The sequence below is a fragment of the Leptonychotes weddellii genome, chromosome 6 (assembly GCF_054177405.1).
Source record: "Leptonychotes weddellii isolate Sample4059 chromosome 6, ASM5417740v2, whole genome shotgun sequence".
Taxonomy (NCBI): Eukaryota; Metazoa; Chordata; class Mammalia; order Carnivora; family Phocidae; genus Leptonychotes; species Leptonychotes weddellii.
The window spans coordinates 113,975,868-114,002,722 of record NC_138374.1 but is presented as its reverse complement, the minus strand read 5'-3'; the positions used below and the strand labels follow the sequence as shown (position 1 = coordinate 114,002,722).

General features: G+C 38.8%; 1 protein-coding gene, 1 long non-coding RNA gene and 1 pseudogene across 5 annotated transcripts in view; 2 read left to right on the top strand and 1 right to left on the bottom strand.

Moving 5' to 3' along the window:
* KDM5B (lysine demethylase 5B) overlaps positions 1-26,855 on the top strand; it is an 81,272-nt gene that overhangs the window by 16,674 nt on the left and 37,743 nt on the right. For all 4 annotated transcript variants that reach the window (XM_081825004.1, XM_081825001.1, XM_081825003.1 and 1 more), the window contains exons 2-7: positions 12,700-12,777; positions 14,343-14,465; positions 15,199-15,369; positions 21,583-21,717; positions 23,981-24,080; positions 25,265-25,374. In XM_081825004.1, coding sequence (XP_081681130.1) covers positions 12,700-12,777; positions 14,343-14,465; positions 15,199-15,369; positions 21,583-21,717; positions 23,981-24,080; positions 25,265-25,374 — 717 coding nt within the window. The remainder of the gene's footprint in view (positions 1-12,699; positions 12,778-14,342; positions 14,466-15,198; positions 15,370-21,582; positions 21,718-23,980; positions 24,081-25,264; positions 25,375-26,855) is intronic.
* Positions 3,021-8,932, top strand: LOC145722341 (uncharacterized). Its single transcript, XR_014146547.1, has 2 exons — positions 3,021-3,363; positions 3,511-8,932. It is a non-coding gene; the product is annotated as an uncharacterized LOC145722341 (long non-coding RNA).
* LOC115944225 (U4 spliceosomal RNA) lies at positions 21,284-21,396 on the bottom strand (annotated as a pseudogene).

Below are 26,855 nucleotides of genomic sequence, written 5' to 3'. Positions count from 1 at the left end.
TTATTTTTATTATTACTTTTTAAAGATTTTATTTATTCGACAGAGAGAGACACTGTGAGAGAGGGAACACAAGCAGGGGGAGTGGGAGAGGGAGAAGCAGGCTTCCCACTGAGCAAGGAGCCCGATGCGGGGCTTGATCCCAGGACCCCGGGATCATGACCTGAGCCGAAGGCAGACACTTAACAACTGAGCCACCCAGGCCCCCAAGAGTTTTTACAGAGGTCCACGGGACGACTGGATGGCTCAGTCAGTTAAGCATCTGCCTACAGCTCAGGTCATGATCCCAGAGTCCTGGGATCGAGTCCCACATCAGGCTCCTTGCTCAGCGGGGAGCCTGCTTCTCCCTCTGCCTGCCGTGCTCTCTCTCTTTCTCTCTCTCTGACAAATGAATAAAATCTTGAAAAAAAAAAAAATAAAGGGGTCCTAAGACCAAAAATTTGAGAGTTGTAGTCATAAGAAGAGAAACTTAGTTCTGCAAAGGCCTGACTCAATAGAAATAAATCTAGGATCTATGCATGTGTAAGAGATGCATTGATTGCAGAAGACGTTACTAAACCAGTAGAGGGTTTGGTAAGAACTTTATTTGTGCTTTTGTGAAGTGAAATGAAAATTTAAAAGTGTTTCCTAAAGGGAAAACAATAAGCTTTTCCATATAACCAATAGCAACTAAAATGTAAGAAAGTGGGCCTTTTTGTCTAATTTTGTCATTTTATTAGTTTTACAACATTTATAATAAACAGATATGACTATGTTTTTGCATTTTTTTTTTAAAGAATTTATTTATTTGAGAGAGAGAGTATGTATGTGCGCACAAGCATGCACACATGAGTTGGGGGGAAGGGCAGAGGGAGAGGGAGAAGCCGACGCCGGCTGAGCAATGAGCCCAATACAGGACTAGATCCCAGGACCTGGAGATCATGACCTGAGTCAAAGGCATATGCTTAACCGACTGAGCCACCCAGGTGTCCCTGTTTTTGCTTCTTTTCTTAAAGATTTTATTTTTAAAGGTTCTATTTATTTATTTGACAGACAGACACAGTGAGAGAGGGAACACAAGCAGGGGGAGTGGGAGAGGAGAAGCAGGCTTCCCACGGAGCAGGGAGCCCGATGCGGGGCTTGATCCCAGTACCCTGGGATCATGACCTGAGCTGAAGGCAGACGCTTAACGACTGAGCCACCCAGGCGCCCCTTAAAGATTTCATTTTTAAGTAATCTCTACATCCACAGTGGGATTTGAACTCACAACTCCGAGATCAAGAGTTGCGTGTTCCACTAACTGAGCCAGCCTGGCACCACCATGTATTTTGTTTCTTGAGTGCTGTCTTTTGGGGTCAGAAGTTTGGAACACAAAACATAAAAATTGATCCAAGTAATTTTTTAAATTTACTTAGTATTTTTAAGAACTGTTAGATTTATAGAAAAATTATGAAGATAGAGTTCCCGTATATTCCTTCACCTAGTTTCCCCTTTTATAAACATCTTACATTAGTATGACATATTTGCTATAATTAATAAACTGATACTGTTATTAACTAAAGTCCATACATTTTATTCATATTTCCTTAGTTTTTAGCTAATATCCCTCTTTTGTTCCAGGATCTCATCCAGGATACACATTATATTTAGCTGTCATATCTCTTTAGGCTTTTTAAAATTTTTTAAATTTTTTTTTAAAAGATTTTATTTATTTATTTGAGAAAGAGAGAATGAGAGAGAGCACAAGAGGGAAGAGGGTCAGAGGGAGAAGCAGACTCCCCACTGAGCAGGGAGCCCGATGCGGGACTCGATCCAGGGACTCCAGGATCATGACTTGAGCCGAAGGCAGTCGCTTAACCAACTGAGCCACCCAGGTGCCCTAATCTTTTTTTAGTTGTTGCAGTTTCTCAGACTTTATTTCTGATGAACTTGACAGTTTTGAGGAGTACTGACTGGGAATTTTATAGGATATCCCATTATTGGAATTTATGTTGTTTTTCTCATGGTGAGACTGGATATATGGAAAACTGATCTTTTTAAAATTTTTTGTTTATTTTTAAGATTTTATTTTTCAGTAATCTCTACACCAAGTGGGGGGCTCAAACTCACAAGCCTGAGATCAAGAGTCACATGCTGCATTGACTGAGCCGGCTCTGCACCCCTGATTTTTTTTTTTTTTAAGATTTCATTTGTCAGAGAGAGAGAGCGTGCACAAGCAGGGGCAGCGGCAGGCAGAGCAGGTAGAAGGGGAAGCAGGCTCCCCGCCGAGCAGGGAGCCCGATGCGGGGCTCGATCCCAGGACCCTGAGATCATGACCTGAGCTGAGGATGCTCAACCAACTGAGCCACCCAGGCGTCCCACCCGTGATTTTTTTTTAAAGGGGACATCTATTCTTGCAGTCTTGTCTATGGAGGACTTAAAACTGAGAATTTTTGTATCACCATAAATAACATAAACCCTGTGCCACAACCTGAGCCTCACCTCACTTGATAGATTTACCCATATCTCAGTAATAGGCATGATGTATTTTTACTAAAGTCTTCTCCTTGTTTACAAAGTCTTGTCATCAAGTTTTCTTCATTGGCACATTTTTACCAGTCAGACTTTTTGACTTTATACTTTTTATCTTTAGTTTTGTAGAGACGTTTAACAATAACTTTTGTGACTAGAATTTTTTTTACTTGTTCAGTAACATTTATTGAACATCTTAGTACTGTTCTGTGAAGGTAGTTTTAATTTTAAATTCCTCCTTAAAAATAATTTTTACACTTATATACACTTATATGTAGCTGGTATCTGTCTGTAGAGCCAGAATAAGCTGTCATTCTTTTTTTTTTTTTTTTTTTTAAGATTTTATTTATTTGTTTGAGAGAGAGCGCGCGCAAGCCGGGAGAGGCAGAGGGAGAGGGAGAAGCAGGCTCCACGCTGAGCATGGAGCCTGATGCGTGACTTGATCCCAGGACCCTCGGATCATGACCTGAGCCGAAGGCAGATGCTTAATTGACTGAGCCACCCAGGCTCCCCAGCTGTCATTCATTTTTTTTTTTTTTTTTAAAGATTTTATTTATTTATTTGACAGAGACAGAGACAGCGAGAGCAGGAACACAAGCAGAGGGAGTGGGAGAGGGAGAAGCAGGCTTCCCGCTGAGCCAGGAGCCCGATGTGGGACTCGATCCCAGGACCCCGGGATCATGACCTGAGCCGAAGGCAGTCGCTTAACCAACTGAGCCACCCAGGCGCCCTCATTTTTTTTTTTTTAAAGATTTATATATTCTAGAGAGAGAGAGAGAGAGTGCGCGCACCCAGGGTGAGGGGCAGAGGGAGAGAATCTTTAAGCAGACTCCCCGCTGAGAGCTGGAGGTTCGCTTAATGGACTGCGCCACCCAGGTGCCCATAAACTGTCATTCTTAAAAGAGTCTTAAGCTACTATGGTCAAGTTGATTTATTTTTTCCTGTATCTGCAGTGTGTAAAATATGACCATTGAGTGAGGCTAAAACAAACTTCTAAAAGGTATGGAGTTTTTTCTTTTTAAGATTATTTATTTGAGGGGAGTAGGGAGAGAGAGAGAAATCAAGCAGGCTTTCCACTGAGTGTGGAGCCCACTGCAGGGCTCGATCCCACGACCCTGAGATTATGACCTGAGCTGAAATCAAGAGTTGGAGGCTTAACCGACTGAGCCACCCAGGCACCAAGGTATGGACTTTTTTTTTTTTTTTTTAAGTAGGCTCCATGCCCAGTGTGGAAACCAATGTGGGGCTTGAACTCATGACCCCAGATCAAGACATGAGCTGAGATCAAGTCGGAAGCTTAACTGACTGAGCCACCCAGGTGCCCCTGGGTATTTTATTTATAATGATTAACATTGGAAAGTAAAGGAAATAACCTAAATGTCCAATAATAAATTTTAAAAAGTATCAATATAATGAAATATTAAACGTTCACAGCATAAGTAAAAATAAGGTATAAGTGAAGTGTAAGTAAAAGGAAATATATGTATTTTTATTATTTATTTATTTATTTTTTAAAGATTTTATTTATTTATTTTTTAGAGAGCGAGCGAGAGAGAAACAGCGTGAGAGGGGAGAGGGTCAGAGGGAGAAGCAGGCTCCCCGCTGAGCCGGGAGCCCGATGTGGGACTCGATCCCAGGACCCTGGGATCATGACCTGAGCCGAAGGCAGACGCTTAACCATCTGAGCCACCCAGGCGCCCTATGTATTTTTAAATTATGATTATTAAAAAAATCTTTTAAAAGATTTTATTTATTTATTTGACAGAGAGAGACAGGGAACACAAGCAGGGGGAGTGTGAGAGGGAGAAGCAGACCCCCCACCAAGCAGGGAGTCCGACGTGACGTGGGGCTGGATCCTAGGACCCTGGGCCGAAAGCAGATGCTTAATTACTGAGCCACTCAGGCACCCCTGATTAGTAAAATTTTTTGAAAATTATGAAGATAAGCATTTTAGAAAATACTGGAAACGTGTGCCAGAATGTAGTAGGTTTTCTCTGAGATTATGGCTAATTTTTTTCTTCTTTATATGTGTTCTCTGATATTTCAGTAATGAGCATTACTTTTGCATTAGGGAAAATTATTTTAAACCTATTCTGTTGCTTAGCTTTTCCCCAGTAAGAAAATATGTAGTTAGGACGTTTTATATAGTGGACATACAGGAAATGGCTTTGTTAATATGAAACATTAATATTGTGGAACCATACATAGACTTGCCCACTACAGTGTTAAAGGAATTGAATTCTACTGCCACCCTAGCAGCTCCTCTCTTAGCAGATCCATTAAGTGCCTCTACCCTTGAATTACATACCTAAAACAATCTTAGAAAAAGCTCTTTAAGCATGGAAACCTGACAGTATATTCTCCTTTAAGAAGCAAGGTTGCATAAGGGTACCTGGGTGGCTCAGTCGGTTAAACGTCTGCCTTCGGCTCAGGTCATGATCTCAGGGTCCTGGGATCGAGCCCCGCATCGGGTTCCCTGCTCAGTGGGGAGCCTGCTTTTCCCTCTCCCTCTGCCCTCCCCGTCCCCTGCTTATGTGTTCTCTCTCTCACATAAATAAATAAATAAATAGATAAATAAATAAATAAATAAATAAAATCTTAAAAAAAAAGAAAGGTTGCATATATCTCAATAAAGCTGAAAAAAAATACAACAAAAGAATCAGATTAATGGGCCTTGAATATTATAACAACTTCATTATATATTGAAGATTAGAGACTTGAAACCATTGTGTTAAATATAACCAATCATAAAACAAAACAAGGTTGCATTGGGCTTCCTGGGAACTAAAGCTTTGCAACATAAACATTTCCTCATGACTAACATTTTTGACCATTTACTTTGTAAATGCCAGGACCTGTCTGAAGGCTATTACATGTATTAAGCCTCATAGTTTCCCCTTTATACATGCACCTAATCTACAGGGAGATTAGTACAAAGCCACATAGTCAGGATTTGAACCCAGGCAGTGTGACACCAGAGCATATCCTCTTTAACGTCTATTTTACTCTACAAGAATAAGGGAAATGATGTCATTGTGCTTTAAAAATGAGCACTGGAGAAATAACAGGGGGCAGGGGGGTGTGGAAATATAAGGGAGCCCTTTAACCTGTGTTGAAATTGCTCTGGTGCCAACTAGAGGTAGGCTTGAAGGATAGAGTCCTTAAAGACAAAGCTTAGAGGTCTGATGCTCCTTGAAAGTTGAGGCTGCAGTGACTTTTGCTAGAAGAAATTATATTTCAGTGGTCAGAACTTAATGTAAGTATAATACTTGCTATTTTTATTTTACAGTAAACAATCCTTTATATTTGTAATTTTAATTTTCACCATAGTCCTGAAGGTGGCTATTGTTTGTACATTTCAAATAGAAAAGATCCTTCAAGTGGTGGTTAAAGAACCAAAATGCAAATCCAGGTCTTCTGACTTTTAAGTGCATTGCTCTTTGTGTCCTGTACTATATATACAACCTCTTGATATTCTGAGGAGCCAAGTGTCTTATCCATTATCATGTCTTGGTTAAATACAAGAAGGGACTGAAAAAAGTAGTTTGGGGTAGTCAGGTAAGAACTTAAAGGTACAAAACTTTTTGAAAGCGAAGCATACTTGTAGGACTTTTATTTTTTTCTTAAGGTTACAGACCCCTTTGACACCCTGGTGAAAGCTGTGAACAGTACCCCAAAAATCCACATACACTCAATTCTGTACAATGTAAGAACCTCTGATTTAAGGAAAGAAAGTGTGATTCTAAAGTCTAAAAAGAAAATTCTCAGTGTTTTTGTTTGTTTTCTTACTAGTGGCTCACTAAGGATGGGAGATCTTAAACAGACTTTGAACAAATGGGTGGCTAATTAAAGCTGCTTGGTGCCAAGCCTACCTTGAGGGAATTAAGAAGAAAGGGAGAAGTTAGCCGATCATTTTATTTCTGTTGGGAAGACACTGAAGTCCTTTGTATTACAGAACTTTCCTGGTAGGCGCCCATCAGTGAGTGGTCATTGGACTCCACTGAGGGACTCATAAATAGTAACTCTGCTTGTCTTTTAATTTATAAATGGGGATTTATAATGATTATGGTGTGCCCAGTTCTACCTCTTAGATTTATGCAGGTGTCCTAAGGATATCATATTGACATAAAACTATTAACATGATGAAAAAGTAGTCTTTTTTTTTTTTTTTTTGACAGAGAGAGACAGAGAGAGAGGGAACACAAGTGGGGGGAGTGGGAGAGGGAGAAGCAGGCTTCCTGAGGAGCAGGGAGCCCGGGAGCCCAATGCGGGGCTTGATCCCAGGACACTGGGATCATGACCCAAGCTGAAGACAGAGGTTTAATGACTGAGCCACCTAGGCACCCCGAAAAAGTAGTCTTTTAAATTGTACCTCATATGTGTGTTACCTAAATCTTTATTAAGGTTGAAGGGTGCCTGGGTAGCTCAGTTGGTTAAGCGTCTGACTCTGGATTTCCGCTTGGGTCATGGCCTCAGGGATGTGGGATAGAGCCCTATGTCGGGCTCCATGCTGCATTCTGCATGTGGTGCCTGCTTGGGATTTTCTGTCTCCCTCTCCTTCTGTCCTTCCCCCTCACTACCCGCCCCGCCCCCCCCCCAGCTGAACTCTCTTTCAAATAAATAGCTCTTAAAAAAAAAAATCTTTATTCAGCTTGATAAATCTTGGCATACTCAACTGAAAATTCTGACTTGCCTTAAAACACTAAGATAAATTCTTTGTTTGGTTCCCTAAAATTTTGCACCATAGTTTCGTGGTAATGTGTTGATAACCTAGAAACTGATAACCTAGAAACAGTAAGACTCTGGATTCAAAAGCAAAGTTTAGCTCTGCTGCATTGGATTAAAAATTTTTTGAGTCATTTATTCTGTGATGACTGGCTTTAATAGAACATAATGCAGTTAAAAAATACATTGGTCCTTAGTTAATGTTATTTTTTTAAACTAATCAGAATGAGCTTTTGACATTGATTTTTTAAAAATTAGTTTTGTCTGCAGGAGTCTGAGAACCAACTTTTGGAATAGCTTTTGTAGAGTACTTTCTCTTTTTGCTGAGTATTAGATCTCAAAATGGTGATAGCTTCTCTGTATTTAGAATAAGAATATTCTGATATGTGGATGCTAATTGTGGATCATTTACAGAGTGAATTTTCATGGAGTTTTTGAAAAAATCCTTAGCATCCTATGAAAGTTATTCTCCCACTGGTCAATGTTATTGCACATTTCTCTCAGTTAAATGTACTGTATGTTGTTGCTCTCAGTTAGTGCTGGGACTAAGGAAAATGTTTGCTTGTTGTTTCCCAGGCCTCTGAGGATTTTGAAGCTTCAACTTCCTACTTAATTGCCTTCCCAAGGAATATATTTTTTTATTGCTTAGGAAAATACTGAACTTTGGGGCGGCTCAGTCATTAAGCGTCTGCCTTCGGCTCAGGTCATGATCCCAGGGTCCTGGGATCGAGCCCCACATCAGGTTCCCTGCTCTGCAGGAAGCCAGCTTCTCCTTCTCCCACTCCCCCTGCTGTGTTCCCTCTCTCGCTGTCTCTCTCTCTCTCTCTCTGTCAAATAAATAAATAAAATCTAATAATAATTGAACTTTTAAATAATAGTTAAATAATAATAAATAAGACTTTGAAAATGAAGGCTTAAAATAAAAGCTGTTTTATTTTATTTTATTTTTTAAAAAAATTTATATATTTCAGTGAGAGAGAGAGAAAGGGGGAGGGGCAGAGGAGGAGGGCGAGAGAAACTCAAGCAGACTCTGTGCTGAACGTGGAGCCCAACAGGGGGCTCAGTCCCATGATCCTGAGATCATGACCTGAGCCTAAATCAAGAGTTGCTCCCTTAACTGAGCCACCCAGGCACCTCTAAAAGCCATTTTAAAGTTTTAAAAGTGAGTGAATCTTAGGGAATTTATATGGGATGCCTTGCAATCTATGAACTGTTACAACACCTAGTTAGTATGGAAATACTGTTTTTATGTTAGAAAAATGATTTATGAACCATTTTATTGTTAGAGGCTAAAAGTTTTGGTTAGATTGTATAGTATCCCCTTTAGATACCTAAGTGTCAAACCCAAAATTATCACACTATTATTTAATGGTCTTTTTCCTCTTCTGATGGCTTTTTTCCCTCATGTAAAAGTTACAGCCCATCGAGGCCAGACTCAGCCAAGGATATCTTAATTCTAATATTTCAGTGAGCATTGCAAATAATATGTAATTCTTTTATTGGAGTAAAGCTTTCAGCTGACAATGAAAGTCTTGAAACTAAATGGCATTACTCCATTTTCCCTCATTCTTTAACTAGAAGAGGTGACAGTTTTCAGCGATCTGTGTTTAATGGAGGATTGATCTTCTGAAAGAGTTTTCGTTTTTAGCAAAGCTACTGTGTGAACTTCCTTAGTGATAGATATGTACTGTTTTCCTCTTGATGCTTTATTTTTAGGATTCATTTTATTTGAAAAAGCTTCAGTATGAAATAAGCATAAATTATATACTACATACATATACATACATACATACAAAGACATAGCTCACTGTAATATATAAAACTTTAATATATAGATGAGATGAAATTAATTTCTCTATCATTGTGTTTTGGGATTAGAAGGCCTGTTTGGAAAAGAAAAATGCCTACTTGATTAATCAGGGGACGTCATACATTACCCATAAGTCTTAGTTTATAAAATTCTCAGGCCGTGTGGACAGTATGTTAATCATTTACTTGTATATTCTTACACATTATCTTTGATACATTTTTGGTCTAACCTTCAACCCAGATCAGTTCATTTCAGAAAGCCTACAGCTTTTATGAAGTATTAGAGAGCAAAGCTCTGAGCAACAGAAAGTCTTCTATTAGCCTGTGACAGAATACTGAGCAATGTGATTTTCTCCCACTACATTGTGTTCTGTACAATTAAACACATTGCTTTCCTTATCTTTAGTTATCAAGCTAAACAAAAATAAATCACTTTCATCTTGGGGCGCCTGGGTGGCTCAGTTGGTTAAGCGACTGCCTTCGGCTCAGGTCATGATCCTGGAGTCCCGGGATTGAGTCCCGCATCGGGCTCCCTGCTCGGCAGGGAGTCTGCTTCTCCCTCTGACCCTCCTCCCTCTCATGCTGTCTCTCGTTCTCTCTGTCTCAAATAAATAAATAAAATCTTTAAAAAAAAAAAAAATCACTTTCATCTTTCTGACCCAGGATGGAGTAGGTAGTTATTTTTAAGTTAATTAACAAAATATAGTATTTGTTTAATTGACAACTGACATTGAAACAAGAACCATAGTCTTTGTGGAAGAGGCAGTATGACAACATAAAATAGTTGTTTTACTGTTTTCTTGAAAGCCTTATTTTTTTCCCTTTTTTTTGTTTCTTCTTTTTGGTAGTAAATAGCTTTGTACCAATTTGTAATCTGCATTTTTTTTCTTATTAAAATAAATTGTGGTAAAATGTAATCTTTTTAACATAATAGTTTATCAGGCATTGCTGGTGGGCACTTTTACTGAAGTCTCCCTATCACTAAAACAAAACCTTGTTTTACTTTTTTTAAGCAAGCTCTGTGCCCAGCGTGGGGCCTGAACTAACTACCCAAAGATCAAGAATTGCATGCTCCATGGACCTAGCCAGCCAGGCGCCCCAGACCTTGTTTTACTTTTAAACTAAAAGCAATCAATAGTAATAAAAATTCTAATAATATAGATTTGAAATAACAGTAATCTCTTTCCTATTATGAAAGTCTTTTAAAATTTACATATATGTAATACTGTTTGCATGATTTTACGTATTTTCGTTTTTTTTTTTTTAAAGATTTTTATTTATTTATTTGTCAGAGAGAGAGAGCACAAGTAGGGGGAGCAGCAGAGGGAGAGGGAGAAGCAGGCTCCTCACTGAGCAAGGAGCCCGATGTGGGACTTGATCCCAGGATGCCGGGACCATGACCTGAGCCGAAGGCAGATGCTCAACGACTGAGCCACCCAGGCGTCCCTGTATTTTAGTTTTTTTTACTCATTCAATCTTGGCTGTCTTTCTATATTTAGAACATGTAGATTTTTTTTCTTTATTACAGCTGCAGAGTATTTTATTGCTATTTACAGATGTGTCAACATTTATTTACCTTACTATCCACTGATAGATACTAAGGTTTTCTTTTTAAGATTTTATTATTTTTTTAAAGTAATCTCTACACCCCATGTGGGGCTTGAACTTAATTAAACCCTGGGATCAAAAGCCTCATGTTCCACCCACTGAGCTAGCCAGGTGCCCCAATATTAAGGTTTTAAGTTAAAACAATTCTGCAGTAAATTTCCTTTTTTCTTTGTGAGTGGTAACAGATATTTGTAAATTGTCACCCAAGGAATTGCTGGGTCAGTAGACCTTTAAAAATTTGATGTTTTCTAATTGACCTCCAAAAACAGTGTACTAATCATCAGGGTCCACATTTCCTCCCATATTGCTAATACTGGTCGTGTGTATATTTAAATCATTGCTAACCTGGTAGGTAAAAACAAGGGGATCATGTGTATTTCTTGAATTTTGAATAAAGTTGGACACCAGTCTTTTTACAGCTAGCCATTTTTTCTTGCTAACTACTAACACAATTTGTCCGTTTTTCTATATTTTCTTATTTATTGGTCTGAGTTCTTCATAAATCTAGAATTTTAAAATGCTGTATAATATTCAGTGTTGTTATAATATCAATCATATCTTTCTAACATTATGCTGCAGTTAATTTCGTGCATGTATTTTGTTGATTCTGGGTGAATTATTTTCTTAGAACAAACTTCTGGGTATGAAGTTGGGTAAAAAGACTGTGAACTTCCTTGTATTTTCTCAATCTGAAGTAACTTATTTAATATGTAATAGATGTTATTTAATGTATGTAAATATATTTAAGATTGTATTTCAAATGGCTAAGGAAGTAAAAGAAAATCACCTATAATCCTACCACCAAAGACAACCACTGTTAACGGTTTTGCTGTATATCTTTCCAATGTTTTATTTTTATATTGCATTGCCTGTTTTTCTTTTCCTCCTTAACGAATATAGGGAACATCTTTCAATGTCAATAAATAGAGCTATACCACAGCATAATTTTTTGTCTTTTTGCTTTTTTTAATTTGTTAAAATATTATGTATAATACAGAACTTACCATTGTAATAATTTTAAGGGTACAATTCAATGACATTAAGTACATTCATAACTATTAACACTAATCCATCTCCAGAACTTTTTCATTATTCCAAACTGAAACTCTATACCCATTAATAACAGCATAATTTTTATTCCTTTAACTATTCTCCTATTGTAGACATTTAAGTTTTCTACTTAGAGGTAGCATAATATTTTCCTTGTCTGATTATTTCCTCATGACTGCAGTTCTTCTAAGAATCTGTAGCAGTAGATATGTTAAGGACGATTCTTTAAAATTAGTCTTGAATGGCAGTCTTCACCACCCCCCCCCAAACTTATCTTTAATTTTATAATAAAAGTTAAGGTAACTAGGAGGTTACATATAAAAATATAGTTTATGGATGTTTTGATGTTAAATAGCTATTTTTTTTTTTTTAAAGATTTTATTTATTTATTTGACAGAGAGAGACAAAGCGAGAGAAGGAACACAAGCAGGGGGAGTGGGAGAGGGAGAAGCAGGCTTCCCGCTGAGCAGGGAACCCAGTGCGGGGCTCGATCCCAGGACCCTGGGATCATGACCTGAGCCAAAGGCAGACGCTTAACGACTGAGCCACTCAGGCGCCCCGTTAAATAGCTATTTTGTAAAAAGATAACTTATATGGAGTAGAGGAATCAAAATCTCTTTCAAAGTCATTGATTTTTGGGGGGGGGGTGCCTGGCTGGCTCAGTCCGAAGAGTGTGTGACTCTTGATCTTGGGGTGGTGAGTTCGAGCCCTACGCTGGGTGTAAGAGATTACTAAAAATAAACTTTAAAGTCAGGGGTTTTTCAACAGCTTGAGGTTAAGTGACTTTACTCATTTGAAAGGGTGTGAAAAGGGTGTGCACAGGATGCATCATTTATATGGGGAAGGGTAATCATACATATTCTGCTGTTCTGGTAGAAAAAGGTTAAGAAACTATTACCCATGTTCTATTTTATTTGACTGGTTAGAGATAGTGGGTTTTACTTAACTGGGGTTTTAACAAAATTTTTTAAATGTCAGAATTATAAATTCTTCTAATCAAAGCCTTTGCTTCTCCCTTAGGATTGGCAGCCACCATTTGCATGTGATGTTGACAAACTTCATTTTACCCCACGTATCCAGAGGCTGAATGAATTGGAGGTAATATCTTTACTGTTGTTCTGGTGGACTGTATTCCAGAGGGACTTTCTTCGAAGAATCTGTCACAAATCTAGTGGTTTTAGTGAAGCTAAAATATGGCCAGTCATTGATAATCATGGTAAAACAAATGGCAGTGAGGCCTTTGTAGCAAGCCAGAGAGCATTAAAAACACTGATTTTTGTCAATCATTGTTGGCCTCTTAATTCATTTAAATCCTTCTAAATTTAGGTGACAACCACAAGAATTTAGGTCTTGAAAGGAATGTGCTTTGAGAACCATCTATTGGAAAAGATTTCCAGCTCTAATTTTCTTCCAAATACACATCTTCACTTAGGTTTAATAACACACTTTAATTTCCTAAGGAGGGGTGAGGAATACTTGGGTATTCTTTAGAGAAGAGATGATGTTTCTTCAATCCCTTTGCTACTGAAACCCTAAAGTACAGGGTGAATAAGGCTTGGGTATTGATAACCTAGAAGTAATGTTTACATTAACATTTCGCTAACCTGATTTTAACATTGAATCATGTTTTGCTTTTCTATACAAAACAAGACATTTTTAACTTAAGTGGAACACATGTCCACTGGGATTCTTTGGACATTGGTGGTAGTAGTATCTAGTGTTTGTATTTTCAAGTTGAGCTTGAAAGATAGGAAACTTTGAGGTCTTAGACTGTGTTTGGGAACATCTGAACATTAATCTCAGTTTTGCTCTTGAGCAAGATAAAACTCCTAAAACTGTCTGACTTAAACTTAATTTTCAAGGAGGGGAAAGAAAAATGACAGATTTTTTTTAATGACTTATAGACAACAGTAATAATCTGTTAAGGGAATAACATTTAATTAAGAAAGTTTTCTGGTTTTCTGTTATCTTATCAGGACTCATTAAAATTGATATGGAATCACTGTTGTAAATCTGTTTTGGGATTTGTGTTTGAGAAAATAAGAAAATTTGTGCTTGGAAAGAACAGACCTTTAAAATACCCCAATTGTAAAAAGACCAAGAGGGGCATATAGAAGCTTACTTGTCATATAATTTTAACCAATAACAAAATTGTGCTTATAGTACTCTGTAAGTGAAGGCCTTTTCAGAGTGCCTACTTAAGGAAAGGCTTACTGAGTGCTTAACTCCTTGCTTGACACATGGTAGGGGCTGAATTAAATTTTTGTTGAGTTAATGTATAATTATTTAACCAGCTTTATTTTGTATATTTTTTGGCAGTTTCTCTTTTGAATTTGAAAGTGATATTTCACTTAAATATTCTTTTTTTTTTTTTTTTAAGATTTTATTTATTTTAGAGAGAGAAGGAGAGCATGAGTGGGAGGGGCAGAAGGAGAGAATCTCAAGCAGACTCTGCACTGAGTGCAGAGCCCCATGCAGGGTTTGATCTCACGACCCTGTGATCATGACCTGAGCTGAAAGGAAAAGTCGGATGCTCAACTGACTGAGCCACCCAGGCGCCCCTCACTGTAATATTCTAAGAGTGAAAATACCACACACATAGGTAATAGAAGGGGTTTTAAAATAAGCTAGGTGAGATTAAAATTCATTTCTTTGTCATTCAGGCTCAAACTCGAGTAAAACTGAATTTCTTGGACCAGATTGCAAAGTACTGGGAGTTACAGGGAAGTACTCTGAAAATTCCACATGTGGAGAGGAAGATCTTGGATTTGTTTCAGCTCAATAAGGTAAGAGGCTAACGGCCATCTCCCTCACTTTAGTGCCTTTCTGCCAGCATGAATTTGATCTTCCCCATCTTAAAAAGAAACTTATTGTTTGAAATATATAAAATGAAATTCTCCATTCACTTTAGCAGTAATTGGGCTCTACTTGTCAGGTCTGAAAGCCTTATCTTGTGAAATATTTTGCTGCCACCTTTTGTGTGTGTCATTTTAAAACTTAACAATATTTCTGTAGGGTACTCCTTTCTGTTTTATTACAGTTAAAACAACTGGGGCTTAGGGAGAAAATTGACCAAGCTCTAAAGGCTGAGTCATAATTCAGTATCTGAAGTTCAGTTTCGCTTCAGTGTAAAGCCTACATTCTTTCCCCCAAAATGGTGCCATCTCTCCTCCTTAGTTTATGGAGATTTTGAGGGTCACTGTGTTGGACCAAGTGCTAGGGCTCGTTCTTTGTTTGAGATTTAATTGTTGATCTAGTTCTTCCTCCCTGAAAATCTTGATTGTTCTGGGGAACTGAGAAGTAGCTTTTGGGGGTACAAATGTTTATGGATTACGTTGTCAAAAGCGATCAATTTTCTAGTTTGAAATTAGTAGTGCATATATGTTTTCATTTGACTTGGGAGATGTATTTTTAAAAATTACACAGCCAAGAACATTTGTTCTTGGAGTCATACCTAGGTATGAGGGAATTCGAAGTGATTTCCATATAGGCGTTTCTAATTTCTTTTGCTATTAACAGTTAGTTGCAGAAGAAGGTGGATTTGCAGTTGTTTGCAAGGATAGGAAATGGACCAAAATTGCCACCAAGATGGGATTTGCTCCTGGCAAAGCTGTGGGCTCGCATATCAGAGGGCATTATGAACGAATCCTCAATCCCTACAACTTGTTCCTGTCAGGAGACAGTTTGAGGGTGAGTATTGAGGCCAACTTTAACCTGTTTATTTCACAGCTTATTGGTGTGTTGTCTTTCAGGGTGAATGAAGAGGCCTTAATTAATTCTGTGTGGGGGAGCCTGGGTAGCTCAGTCGTTAGGCGTCTGCCTTCGGCTCAGGTCATGATCCCAGATCCTGGGATCGAGCCCTGCGTCGGGCTCCCTCCTCTGCGGGAAGCCTGCTTCTCCCTCTCCCACTCCCCCTGCTTGTGTTCCCTCTCTCGCTGTGTCTCCCTCTATCAAATAAATAGATAAAATCTTTAAAAAATAATAATAATTCTGTGTGGACGACATTGTTGAGAAGACTCCGTTTTGTGAATTTTTCCTTCGATGTTTGTGTCGTTTTGTTTTGAGAACAGCTGCGCTTAGAAGTTTGTTTTTGGATTGAATAAGGTTGTGGAGGAAATAGCCTTTTGCTATTAGCCTAAGCCGAAGTCTGTATTTAACTTCACTAAAGCTATGTCTTCCTTAAATGACAGGTTGATTATTATCTTGTTACAGTTCATGCTTTTGCATTCACATATTATGGAGAGCATATTCCTAGTTGTCACATGGAAGTACGACCTGTGAAATAACTTGCCTACCTGTTCTTGCCAGCTGAGATTTCCAGGGAGATTTTAAGATAGAACGCTGATATGGGTGAAAGGTAGGGGACTTAATAATGCTGGATAGCTAATGGATCCCTCTTCTAATAGTTCCTGTGTAGCCATGTTTGTTTCCTTATAAAGATGGTATCTGCCAACTTATTCAAATAGGAACTTTTGTTGTAATTAAAGTAAAACTGTATTATAAAATCTTCCTACTTATTTCAAGACCCTGATGGAAAGAATAATATCGTAATCCATTTACACCCTTTGAGTTATTCTAAGGCAGGAGCCGTGAGCCCTATAATTTTAAGAATTGTTACTGTGTTATAGCGAAGTAGAAAGATAATAACATAGTTTCAGAGGGTAAACTACTAATCAAAACTCTGTCTTGATATTATAGACATACCATCTGTAATGCTCAAGTCCTATAGATTTTTATAGCATCACATTTTTCTACCCTTTCTCCCTTCTTGATTCCAGGGGAGCTTTCTTTTCAGCTTAAAAGAACATGACCAGTCTAATATTCAGAAAGTTGTCATTTTTATTTTTATTTATTTATTTATTTATTTATTTGAGAGAGAGAGAGAGCATGAAAGGGGGGAGGGTCGGAGGGAGAAGCAGACTCCCTGCCGAGCAGGGAGCCCGATGCGGGACTCGATCCAGGGACTCCAGGATCATGACCTGAGCCGAAGGCAGTCGCTTAACCAACTGAGCCACCCAGGCGCCCGAAAGTTGTCATTTTTAAATATACATGTGTGAATGTTTAATGACCCCAGGGATGAAATTATTTAGACGGTTGTGTGTGGAACCTTTATGCCTCTGTTTTATAGTCAGATCTACATACAGTTGCCTACAGTAGATTTTCTCCTTGTTAACCTTTCTGTTTCAGTGTGGAAGTCACAGTGAGTAAGAGGAAAGAGTCTACCTGCTTTATGGATTGCAACATTTTAAAAAATACCTATATATTTAGGTAGTGTAAGTTTCATAGTTGGAAAGCATGTAAGCATTTATTCAATTGTAATCTGAAAGGAATAGGTATTTAAAGATACCTTTTACAGGGCGCCTGGGTGGCTCAGTTGGTTAAGCGACTGCCTTCGGCTCAGGTCATGATCCCGGACTCCCGGGATCGAGTCACACATCGGGCTCCCTGCTCGGCGGGGAGTCTGCTTCTCCCTCTAACCCTACCCCCTCTTGCGCTCTCTCTCTCACTCTCTCTCTCTAATAAATAAATTAAAAAAAAAAAAAAAGATACCTTTTACAAACATTACATTTACAACTCAGATAAATACTTCTTGAGGCGCCCGTTGTGGGCCAAGTATGTTCTAGGCACTGATAGGTATTCATTGCAGAAAGCTTAAAAACAAAGGAAAGTGTGATGAAAATAAAATCACTCTTAATCCTCTCACCTGTTTTTTCTTTCAAGGCTATTTTTATGCATATATACACACACTGGGATTGTATTATTCATTTACAGTATTATAACCTGCCTTTTTTCTGCTTAATATATCATGAGCATTTGCCATGTCCTTGAATATTTTTGAAGGTCTAGTTGAATGACTCTGGCATTCCATTTTTATAGCCAGACCTTGATTTCTTCATTGTGGAATGTTATATTTATTATACCGTGATGGCCAGTTTTTGTACCTAATTTTTGGCTCATTTCTGATTTATGAAAATAATTCTTAGAGAAAGGATAACTAGAATACATATTTTTTTTTTTTTTTAAGATTTTATTTATTTCTTTGACAGAGAGAGACACAGCGAGAGAGGGAATACAAGCAGGGGGAGTGGAAGAGGGAGAAGCAGGCCTCCCGCCGAGCAGGGAGCCCGATGCGGGGCTCGATTCCAGGACCCTGGGATCATGACCTGAGCCGAAGGCAGACGCTCAACGACTGAGCCACCCAGGCGCCCCTAGAATACATATATTTTAGAAGAGTGGAAACGCAATACTACCACACACCTAATTAGAATGGCCAAATTCAGAACACTGACAGCACAAAGTCTGGCAAGGACAGCAGAAGTTTTCATTCATTGCTGGCCGGAATGCAAAATGACACAGCTACTCTGGAAGACACTTGGCCATTTCTTAGAAAACTAAACATACTTTGTTACCGTCCAATCCAGCAGTCATGTTCCTTGGTATATACACAAAGGAGTTGAAAACATGTCCACACAGAACCTGCACACAGATGTGTTTTAGCAACTTTATTGCTCTTAATTGCCAAGACTTGAACGCAACCAAGCTGTCCTTCAGTAGGTAAATGGATAAATGAATGGTGGTATATCCAGACAATGGAGTATTATTAGGCATTAAAAAGAAAAGAGATGTAAAAAAAGAAAAAAGAGGTCTCAAGCCATGATAAGACAAGGAGAGGAGCCTTAAATGTATATCACTAAGTGAAAGAACCAACATGAGAAGGCTACTTATACTGTGTGATTCCAAACTTAGTATTCTGGAAGAGGCAAAACTGTAGAAACAGTAAAAAAGATCAGTGGTTGCCAGGGGTTTTGGGGCAGGAGGGAGAGCGGGGAGGGGGGGGTGTGATATTCAGAGCACAGAGGATTGTTAGAGCAGTGAAAATATCCTACATGGCATTATATATTTGTCCAAACCCATAGAATGTACACAAGTGAATCCTAATGTCACCCATAGACTTCATAGGTTTATCACTTGTAACAAATGTATCACTACTCTGGTGGGGGATGGTGACAATGGGGGAGGCTGTGCATGTGGGGGTCCAGGGTGTATAGTAAATCTCCACCTTCATCTCAGCTATGCTGTAAACCTAAAACTTCTCTAAAAAAATAAAGTCTTAATATTAAGAAAAAAAGTGATTCCCAACAAAGGAATTGTTGCAAAAGGGTGAACCGAAGCCTAGAGTAGGTTTTGGGAAACAAGAAAAGTTGAGCAGAGATGTACTGGTGCAGTGGGACAGAGGCTCCACTCCTGTAGTCCCGTGTTTTCTTCTGCTTTTCTTTTTCTTTTTTTTTTTTAAGGTTTATTTATTTTAGAGAAAGAGCAGTGGGGGAGGGAGAGGGAGGGAGAAACTCTTAAGACTCTGCCCTGAGCGTGGAGCCCAATGCCAGGCTTGATCTCATGACCCGGAGATCACAACCTGAGCCAAAAGCAAGAGTTGGACGCTGAACCGACTGTGCCACCCAGGTGCCCCTCTTGTATTCCTGTGTTTTCTGAGTGCCTCAGCGGATTGTTCTGTCTCTGTAAGATGGTGTCCTCATGCTGTGGAATCAGTCACCTCTCAATCCCACTTTCTCAAAGGTTAAAATTAGTCTGCATGTACTAGGAGTGGATACAAAGCAAACACATCAGTTACGTGTTTGGAATTGTGGTTTGGAACAAAATAATAAAGCTTTTTTGGGCACCTGGGTGGCTCAGTCGGTTAAACATCTGCCTTCAGCTCAGGTCATGATCCCAGGGTCCTGGGATTGAGTCCCGCATTAGGCTCCCTGCTCAGCAGGGAGTCTGCTTGTCCCTCTCTCTGTGCCCCTTCCCCGGCTTGTGCTCTCTCTTGCTCACTCTCTCAAATAAAATCTTGAAAAGGGGCGCCTCGGTGGCGCAGTTGGTTGAGCGTCTGCCTTCGGTTCAGGTCACGATCCCAGGGTCCTGGGATTGAGTCCCATCTCGGGCTCCCTGCTCAGCGGGGAGCCTGCTTCTCCTCTCCCCCTGCTTGTGCTCTCTCTCTCTCTCTCTCTGTCAAATAAATAAAATCTTAAACAAACAATAAAGCTCTTCATGTATATTCTAAAAGTTTCTGAGCTTGGTTTTACCTTAGATCTCTAAAGTCCCTGTAGAACAAAGAGACCATAGTTTGTGGAACTACTTAGACTTAGTGAGAGATAGGGACCACATTATATAGTCTGTGAATTTCCTTAAAAAAAAAAAAAAAGATTTATTTATTTTAGGGAGAGAGAGAGTAAGTGAGCACGAGCGGGGGTAGGGGGAGAGGGAGACTCCCCGCTGAGCGCAGGACCCCTCGTGGGGTTCAGTCTCATGACCCTGAGATCATGACCTGAGCTGAAATCAAGACAATGCTTAACTGACTGAGCCACCCAGGTGCTCCTAATCTCTGAATATCTGACCATCCACTTTATTAAATTTCCTTGATTTAGTTCAGTTCGTATCTACATGATCACACATACTTTTAGATCTCAAATAGAAAGTTTATAAAAAACATAAAGAGGTTAATTTAGATGATAGGTTTTATTCCCATCAGCATGCCATCAGCATGCTTTCATTAAATATACTCTAAATGCTTAATTTGAGGACTTGTTACAGAATGGAGGGTGGTATTCCATACTAATTTTGTTAACATTTCCAGACAAATCAATGTATGAGTTTAATTAAAATGAGCAGAATATTTAATATATATAGGTTGTTGTACCAGTTGTAGATTTATTTACTTGTTTAGAATATCAAGTAATCTGTATCAGTTTTTTTATAGTGTATTCTATTTTTTAAATGTTAGAAATAGGTTTTGTTAGATGATTACTCTGCTTTTGTTATTCTTGTTCCCCCTCCCCCCCACCATTCTCTGAATTCTTTCTGCAAATGTTAGGAGGAAGGAGCCAGTAGTGAGACTGTATAGTAGTAATGGTACCCAGAGAGCCAGGAGTTCTAGAAGGGTATTATTTTACTGTGTCTTACTCTAGCATAGATGATATATCATACCTGAAGTGGTTATAACTTGGAACCTGCTTTTAAAAATGCTTCTTGTGATACTCGTGGGTCCTATTACGAAGAAGTGTTACTTACTTGAAATTCATATTAGATTCAGTGGTAATATTTTGATGTTACCGTGTTTTGTTGTGTTGGCATTAAATACCCTCTATCAGCAAGCCTAGAATCAAACTAAAAAATAATCAAAGCAAGAAGAAACTCTTATCTGATCAGAACTGGAAGTTATTGCTGTGGGCTACCTATTAGCCTTTGTCTTGTGAGTTAGACCTTGTAGGAATATGTTGAAGTAAGTGAAAGCACTAATAAGGGAGAACACTTCAGTCAAATTACCTGTTTTCTCAATTCAGGTGATATCTTTGATCACAGAACATTGCTAGTTATATTTGAAACTTCAGGATTCTAAAACGTAGAAAACCTATTGTTTCCTTATTTTATGACTCTAAACACTATAAAAAATCAAATATTCTCAATATGGAAAGTTATTTTGGAAACTTACAAGGATCCTATCTAACAGTTTGAGCCTTCAATTAATTGACAGTCGCAAGCAGGGATAATTGCAAGTGGCTCATGGGGGAGTGCCTTGAGCCTGCTGTGGCCTCGTGTAACCTGATGTCATGTACAGTTAAATGAATTGAAGCAACACCATTCACCTGCTAAAAATTTTTTCAATTAGCAATAATCGCGCCTCGGATAAACCTCATTGGCTACGATACTGCCACTGATTTTTTTAGACTCTTATATGTGTGTGTGTATATGATTGGTAACTGCAGACTTGTGTTTATTTAGATCTTAAAAATTGCAGACCTTTTATGTATCTATGTAAATAACTGTAAAATATACCTTACAAAATACATTGAAATTCTTAGAAAAGGAAGGGAAATTGATTAATAAATTGTGTTTTATTTCTAGTGTTTGCAGAAGCCAAACCTGAGCACAGACACAAAGGACAAGGAGTACAAACCTCACGATATTCCGCAGAGGCAGTCTGTGCAGCCCTCAGAAACCTGCCCCCCAGCCCGACGAGCAAAACGCATGAGAGCAGAGGTGAGAGCCTCATGAGGTTGATTAGACAGAATTCTTGAGCACTTCTACCACTGTCAGTCTGACACTGGATTTCTCTCATGTGTGTGCTCTTCATAGTTTTGAACCTTGTTAATTGCTTTTATATTCTAGCTTTTACATTTGGGGAGACTCTACTGTCAAAGGAGTAAGGGATTGAAGAATTCTTTCTAGGTTTATGCTGCCTGGACAGACAGCTGCTTTATTAACAGAGTTAGGAAGAATAGGCATTCATTGTGATGGTGTTTGGTTTGCCTGTTACCCTCATGAAGTTAGGCAGTGTTTATTGGGGGTTGAGGCTAGGGAGTAGAGAACTGGGAACTTTTTTTTTTTTTTTTTTCTTGAACAGAGAGGTTAGAAGATAGTGAAAGCTGTTTTTCTCAGAGTTCCTGAAAAGGAGTATGGAATCTATGGGAGACATTTATGCTAAGACAGAAAATAATTAGGCAGCATGGGGGTGGAGGCATTGAATATATAAGATGAAATGAAAGAACATGAGGGATGATCAGGAGAAGTGAACGGATGAGAAAGACAGTTTGCTTCAAGATTTTTCTAATCTGAGAGGTTTCCCTTGGGAAAGGGAAAGTGTACTTTCCTGGTTACCTTGTTTCCATACAGAGATGTGAAGGTTTGGGGTTCTTGCCTAGCTTGATGGACATATAAGTGTTAGGAATCAGTGATAATGTATTAGGAACATCTTAGAGCTGGGAAGCCTCATTGCATTAATCAGATATCTAAATCAGTCTCTGGTTATTAGTAATTATTGGTCAAGATGAAAAAGAAAATAGCTATTTTGTTTTCTGAGGAAATGGATATAAATAAGGGGATTATTTTTACGGGCGCCTGGGTGGCTCAGTCAGTTAAGTAGCTGCCTTCGGCTTAGGTCATGATCCCGGGGTCCTGGGATCAAGTCCCACATTGGGCTCCCTGCTTGGCAGAGAGCCTGCTTCTCCCTCTCCCTCCGCCTGCCTCTCTGCCTACTTGTGCTCTCTATCTCTCTGTCAAATAAATAAATAAAATCTTAAAAAAAAAATAAAAATAAAAATAAGTAAGGGGATTATTTTTAACTTAGGTAAGTTAGAGATAGGAAAAAATTTAGTGACTCCATTTTTCTGAATTAAGATTGCCTCAGAATAGGAAAATACGGTTATTCGAAGCCCATAAGCATGCTTGGATTTCATTAGTGTAAAAAATTCTTGTTTGAGCACATCTTGATCTTTAAATGTATAAGACATGCCCTGGTGCTGTGGGTGCCTAGGTTTGCCTTGATGAGAGACACACAGGGTGATGATAGCATCCTGGGAGAAATTTTGTCAGCAGTGGACATCCTGAATACATATGAATGAACAAGGGCAAAAATGATCAAGTGCAGTTCCACAAACACTTCCCAAAGTTGTTTGCTTTATCAATAAGTATTACCACTTTGAGAAACATTGAAAATTGAGGCTGACTTAATGATAGGAGAATCCTTAATAATTTAGTGATGTTAGAAGAGTAGCTTATAATAACAGTTTTGTTTTTGTTTTTTTTTTAAAGATTTTATTTATTTATTTGACAGAGAAAGACACAGCGAGAGAGGGAACACAAACGGGGAGTGGGAGAGGGAGAAGCAGACTCCCTGCCGAGCAGGGAGCCCGATGCGGGACTCGATCCAGGGACTCCAGGATCATGACCTGAGCCGAAGGCAGTCGCTTAACCAACTGAGCCACCCAGGCGCCCCATCTTATAATAACAGTTTTTAATAGAAGAATTAATAGAAAATTATTATGGAAGCTGAGTTTTCTATAAATATGAGCCAACTTTGGAAAAAGCCAGTAAACTCTTCTAGGCTAACGAAATTATATTTATATAACTGTTAAGGATTTGGCTTAGTGATGACTGAATCAAGCGTAAGGTGAATAGATGAGAACTGGGAAGCTTTTAGGAGGAAAATCAGATCTGTTCCCAGTGGGGTAATGACACTTCCCCTAATTTGTTCCTGATCCTTTGGTTCTTCCCTATTTTTTTGACCTGTGGAGATAGAAGAGTATCTAAGATTTTTTCTAAGAGTATTCTAAGATTTTTTCCTTTCCTTAAATAATAGTAATTTTAAGGGTAGATCTCGCCTCTGTGGGGAGAGAGAAGCATGTTTTGAATGTCTATTTATAAGACAATTTATAAGATTATAGTCACCTTGAGATTTCAGTTGCATTTTAGAAGATTTCTTTTTTAAGAGGAAATATTTATGTATATGACAACTTTTTTAAAGGCCATGAATATTAAAATAGAACCAGAAGAGACAGCAGCAGAAGCCAGAACTCATAACCTGAGACGACGGATGGGCTGTCCAACTCCAAAATGTGAAAATGGTAAGAGAGTGTTTATCCATGGGTAGGAAAGAAGTAAAAGTAAATTAGTAAAAATAAGTATTCATTTTTTAAGGAAACCTTATAGCAACTATTGAATACTAGTCAGTGGGTTGGGTCTTGAAATAAAATCTTAATATGTTAATGTCCCTGTTCTCATAGTTAGTGACCAGTAGAAGTAAACAGATACGCATATTAGAAATATGATTGCGTTTTTCTCAACTGTCACCAAGTGCTATTCTGAAATTTGGTTAAATGGCATTCATTGAAAAGAAGTGTTTTATGAGTAGCATAGGTGCCTTTGACTGGATATCTGTTAAGTTTATTTCAGGCATGGCAGGCAGACATGTTTTCTAAATCTGAATTTTAGTTGATAATTGCTTGGCTGGCCATTGCTTGATGTCAGTCACTGAGAGGTAAACCTGTTCAGGACTCTAAAAAGAGAAGTCCTAAATCCTATATGGGCAGGCACATACAAATGAAGAAGTTATTAAAATTGGTTCTTCTTAGTGGTTGATGAGTTTAGTGGAAAGGCAGCACAATGTAGTGGAAAGTAGGTGGATTTTTAGAAATATATATCTGAATCTGAATCCTGGCCTAACCACTAAGTAGTTGTATGACCTTAGATATTTCTTGATTTATTTTAGTGTCCGTTTTCTTATCTTTGAAATGGATTTGTTGCAAAAGGTTAGATGATCTATGGACAGCATTTAGCACAGCACCTACCTACCATATTGATAGTTACTGTTTTAGCCGAAATTCTCAGTCTTTGGAACCAGGAAGTTGGGGCAGTAAGTAGTCATGGGTTATGGAGGAATACTCTATAATGTGGAGGAATACAGGAACCTGCTTTCATCAATATATATCATGTCTTGGTAACATGTTAAGAAGACTGTATCTTTGGCTCCTATTTTAAAAGCCTACAAACCTGAGCAACATATCCAGAAGTACCCATATCCAGAAGTGCCCACATTTAAATGGTGTGAGAGTTTGCATTTTACCATAAGCAGTCAGCACCTAGCCCTTGAACATGGTAACACTGGGTGCTGCTGCTCCTGCATTGAAAAGAAACAAGGAAATTGTGTTTGTGTCCTGTGTGTAGCTTGGGGGAGGGAGAGGTGAGAGGTGAGGGAGCAAGGTGAGCCAAGTGTAGTACGTGAAGCGCTAACTCTGATTGCCTCTTACAGAGAAAGAAACGAAAGGCATCGTCAAGCAAGAACCCATTGAGAAGAAAGAGTACATTGTAGAAAGCGAGAAGGAAAAACCCAAGAGCCGATCTAAAAAAACCACCAGTGCTGTGAGTTGACATGTTTAAACACTTTTACCACTTTTGTGCCTTACTTAAGACTGCTAGCTTAGAGTGTCACAGTTAAAAGAACTTTTCATGTCCATTTATAGTATAAATTTCTAATTGAGGAAATACACAAATGCATTATGAAGGTAATAGTAACATATGGGGGGCATTCACAGCCATTTTTTGGAGTACATGCAGTTTAGAGACATATAATGGTGAGTTGGATTATATATGAAATGTTCATAAATCACTAGATCACCTCCAGGTGAGTTGAGAGCTAGATCAAAAATCAGGTTGATGTTTTCCAACCTTACAACAGGGAAGGAAAGGGAAGGTAGGAAAAGGAAGGAAAGAAAAGGAAAGGAGTTGGGCGGAGAGGAACTGAGGACCCAACAAAAGTTGGAGGACTAGGCAGCCATTTACTCAAGTGGAAACTTAAAAATAAAGCTTGAGGAGATTACAGAGGATCTGGTTGCTTTTCTTCTTCTCTGTCCCCTCTGAGAGCTCAGTGAATAGCTTGACAACAGTGCTTTTTATTGTGGAATTTGAAATTATTCCAATTAAGTGTTCTTTTCATAAAGAACACTTCTCCCCCACCACCACCACCACCAAAAAAAAAAAAAAATACAATCAGAAAATGATCAGAACCCAGGTTTTTATTTGCTACAACAGAAGAAGTGAGATTCCCTGATTAAGTTGAATTCTTAGCTTTCCATATTATTGGGTAATGTATTAGTTTGCAAGGGCTGCTGTAACAAAGTATCACAGACTAACTGGCCTAAGTAACAATTGATTTTCTCGTGGTTCTGGAGGCTGGAAGTCTAAGATCAAGGTGTCTGTAGGGTTGGTTTTTTTCTGAGGCCTCTCTCCTTGGCTTATAGATGGTTGTCTCCTCACTGTCTTCATGTGGCCTTCCTCTGTACCTGTCTATGTCCTAATCTCTTCTTCTTGAATACTAGTCATAGTGAATTGGAGCCCACTCATTATGATCTCATTTTACCTTAATTAATTTCTTTAAAGTCCCTGTTCCAAATATAGTCACATTCTGAGGTACTGGGGGTTAAGACATCAAGATACGAATTTTGGGGGAACAGAGTTCAGCCCATTAACAGGTAATAACTATGTATTTTTATCACTGTGTTTGGGGAACTTCTTAACCATGAGTCCTTAATTAGAATATAAAGTAATTTAATGTGGTTAATGAACTTAAACACTTTTCTTTCCTTTTTTTTAAAGATTTTATTTATTTATTTTAGAGACAGAGCACAAGAGGGGGGAGCGGGAGAAGCAGACTCCCCGCCGAGCAGGGAGCCCGATGCGGGACTCGATCCCGGGACTCCAGGATCATGACCTGAGCCGAAGGCAGTCGCTTAACCGACTGAGCCACCCAGGCACCCCCTTTTCTTTCCTTTTAAACATGACAAAATTGGGCGCCTGGGTGGCTCAGTCGGTTAAGCGACTGCCTTCGGCTCAGGTCATGATCC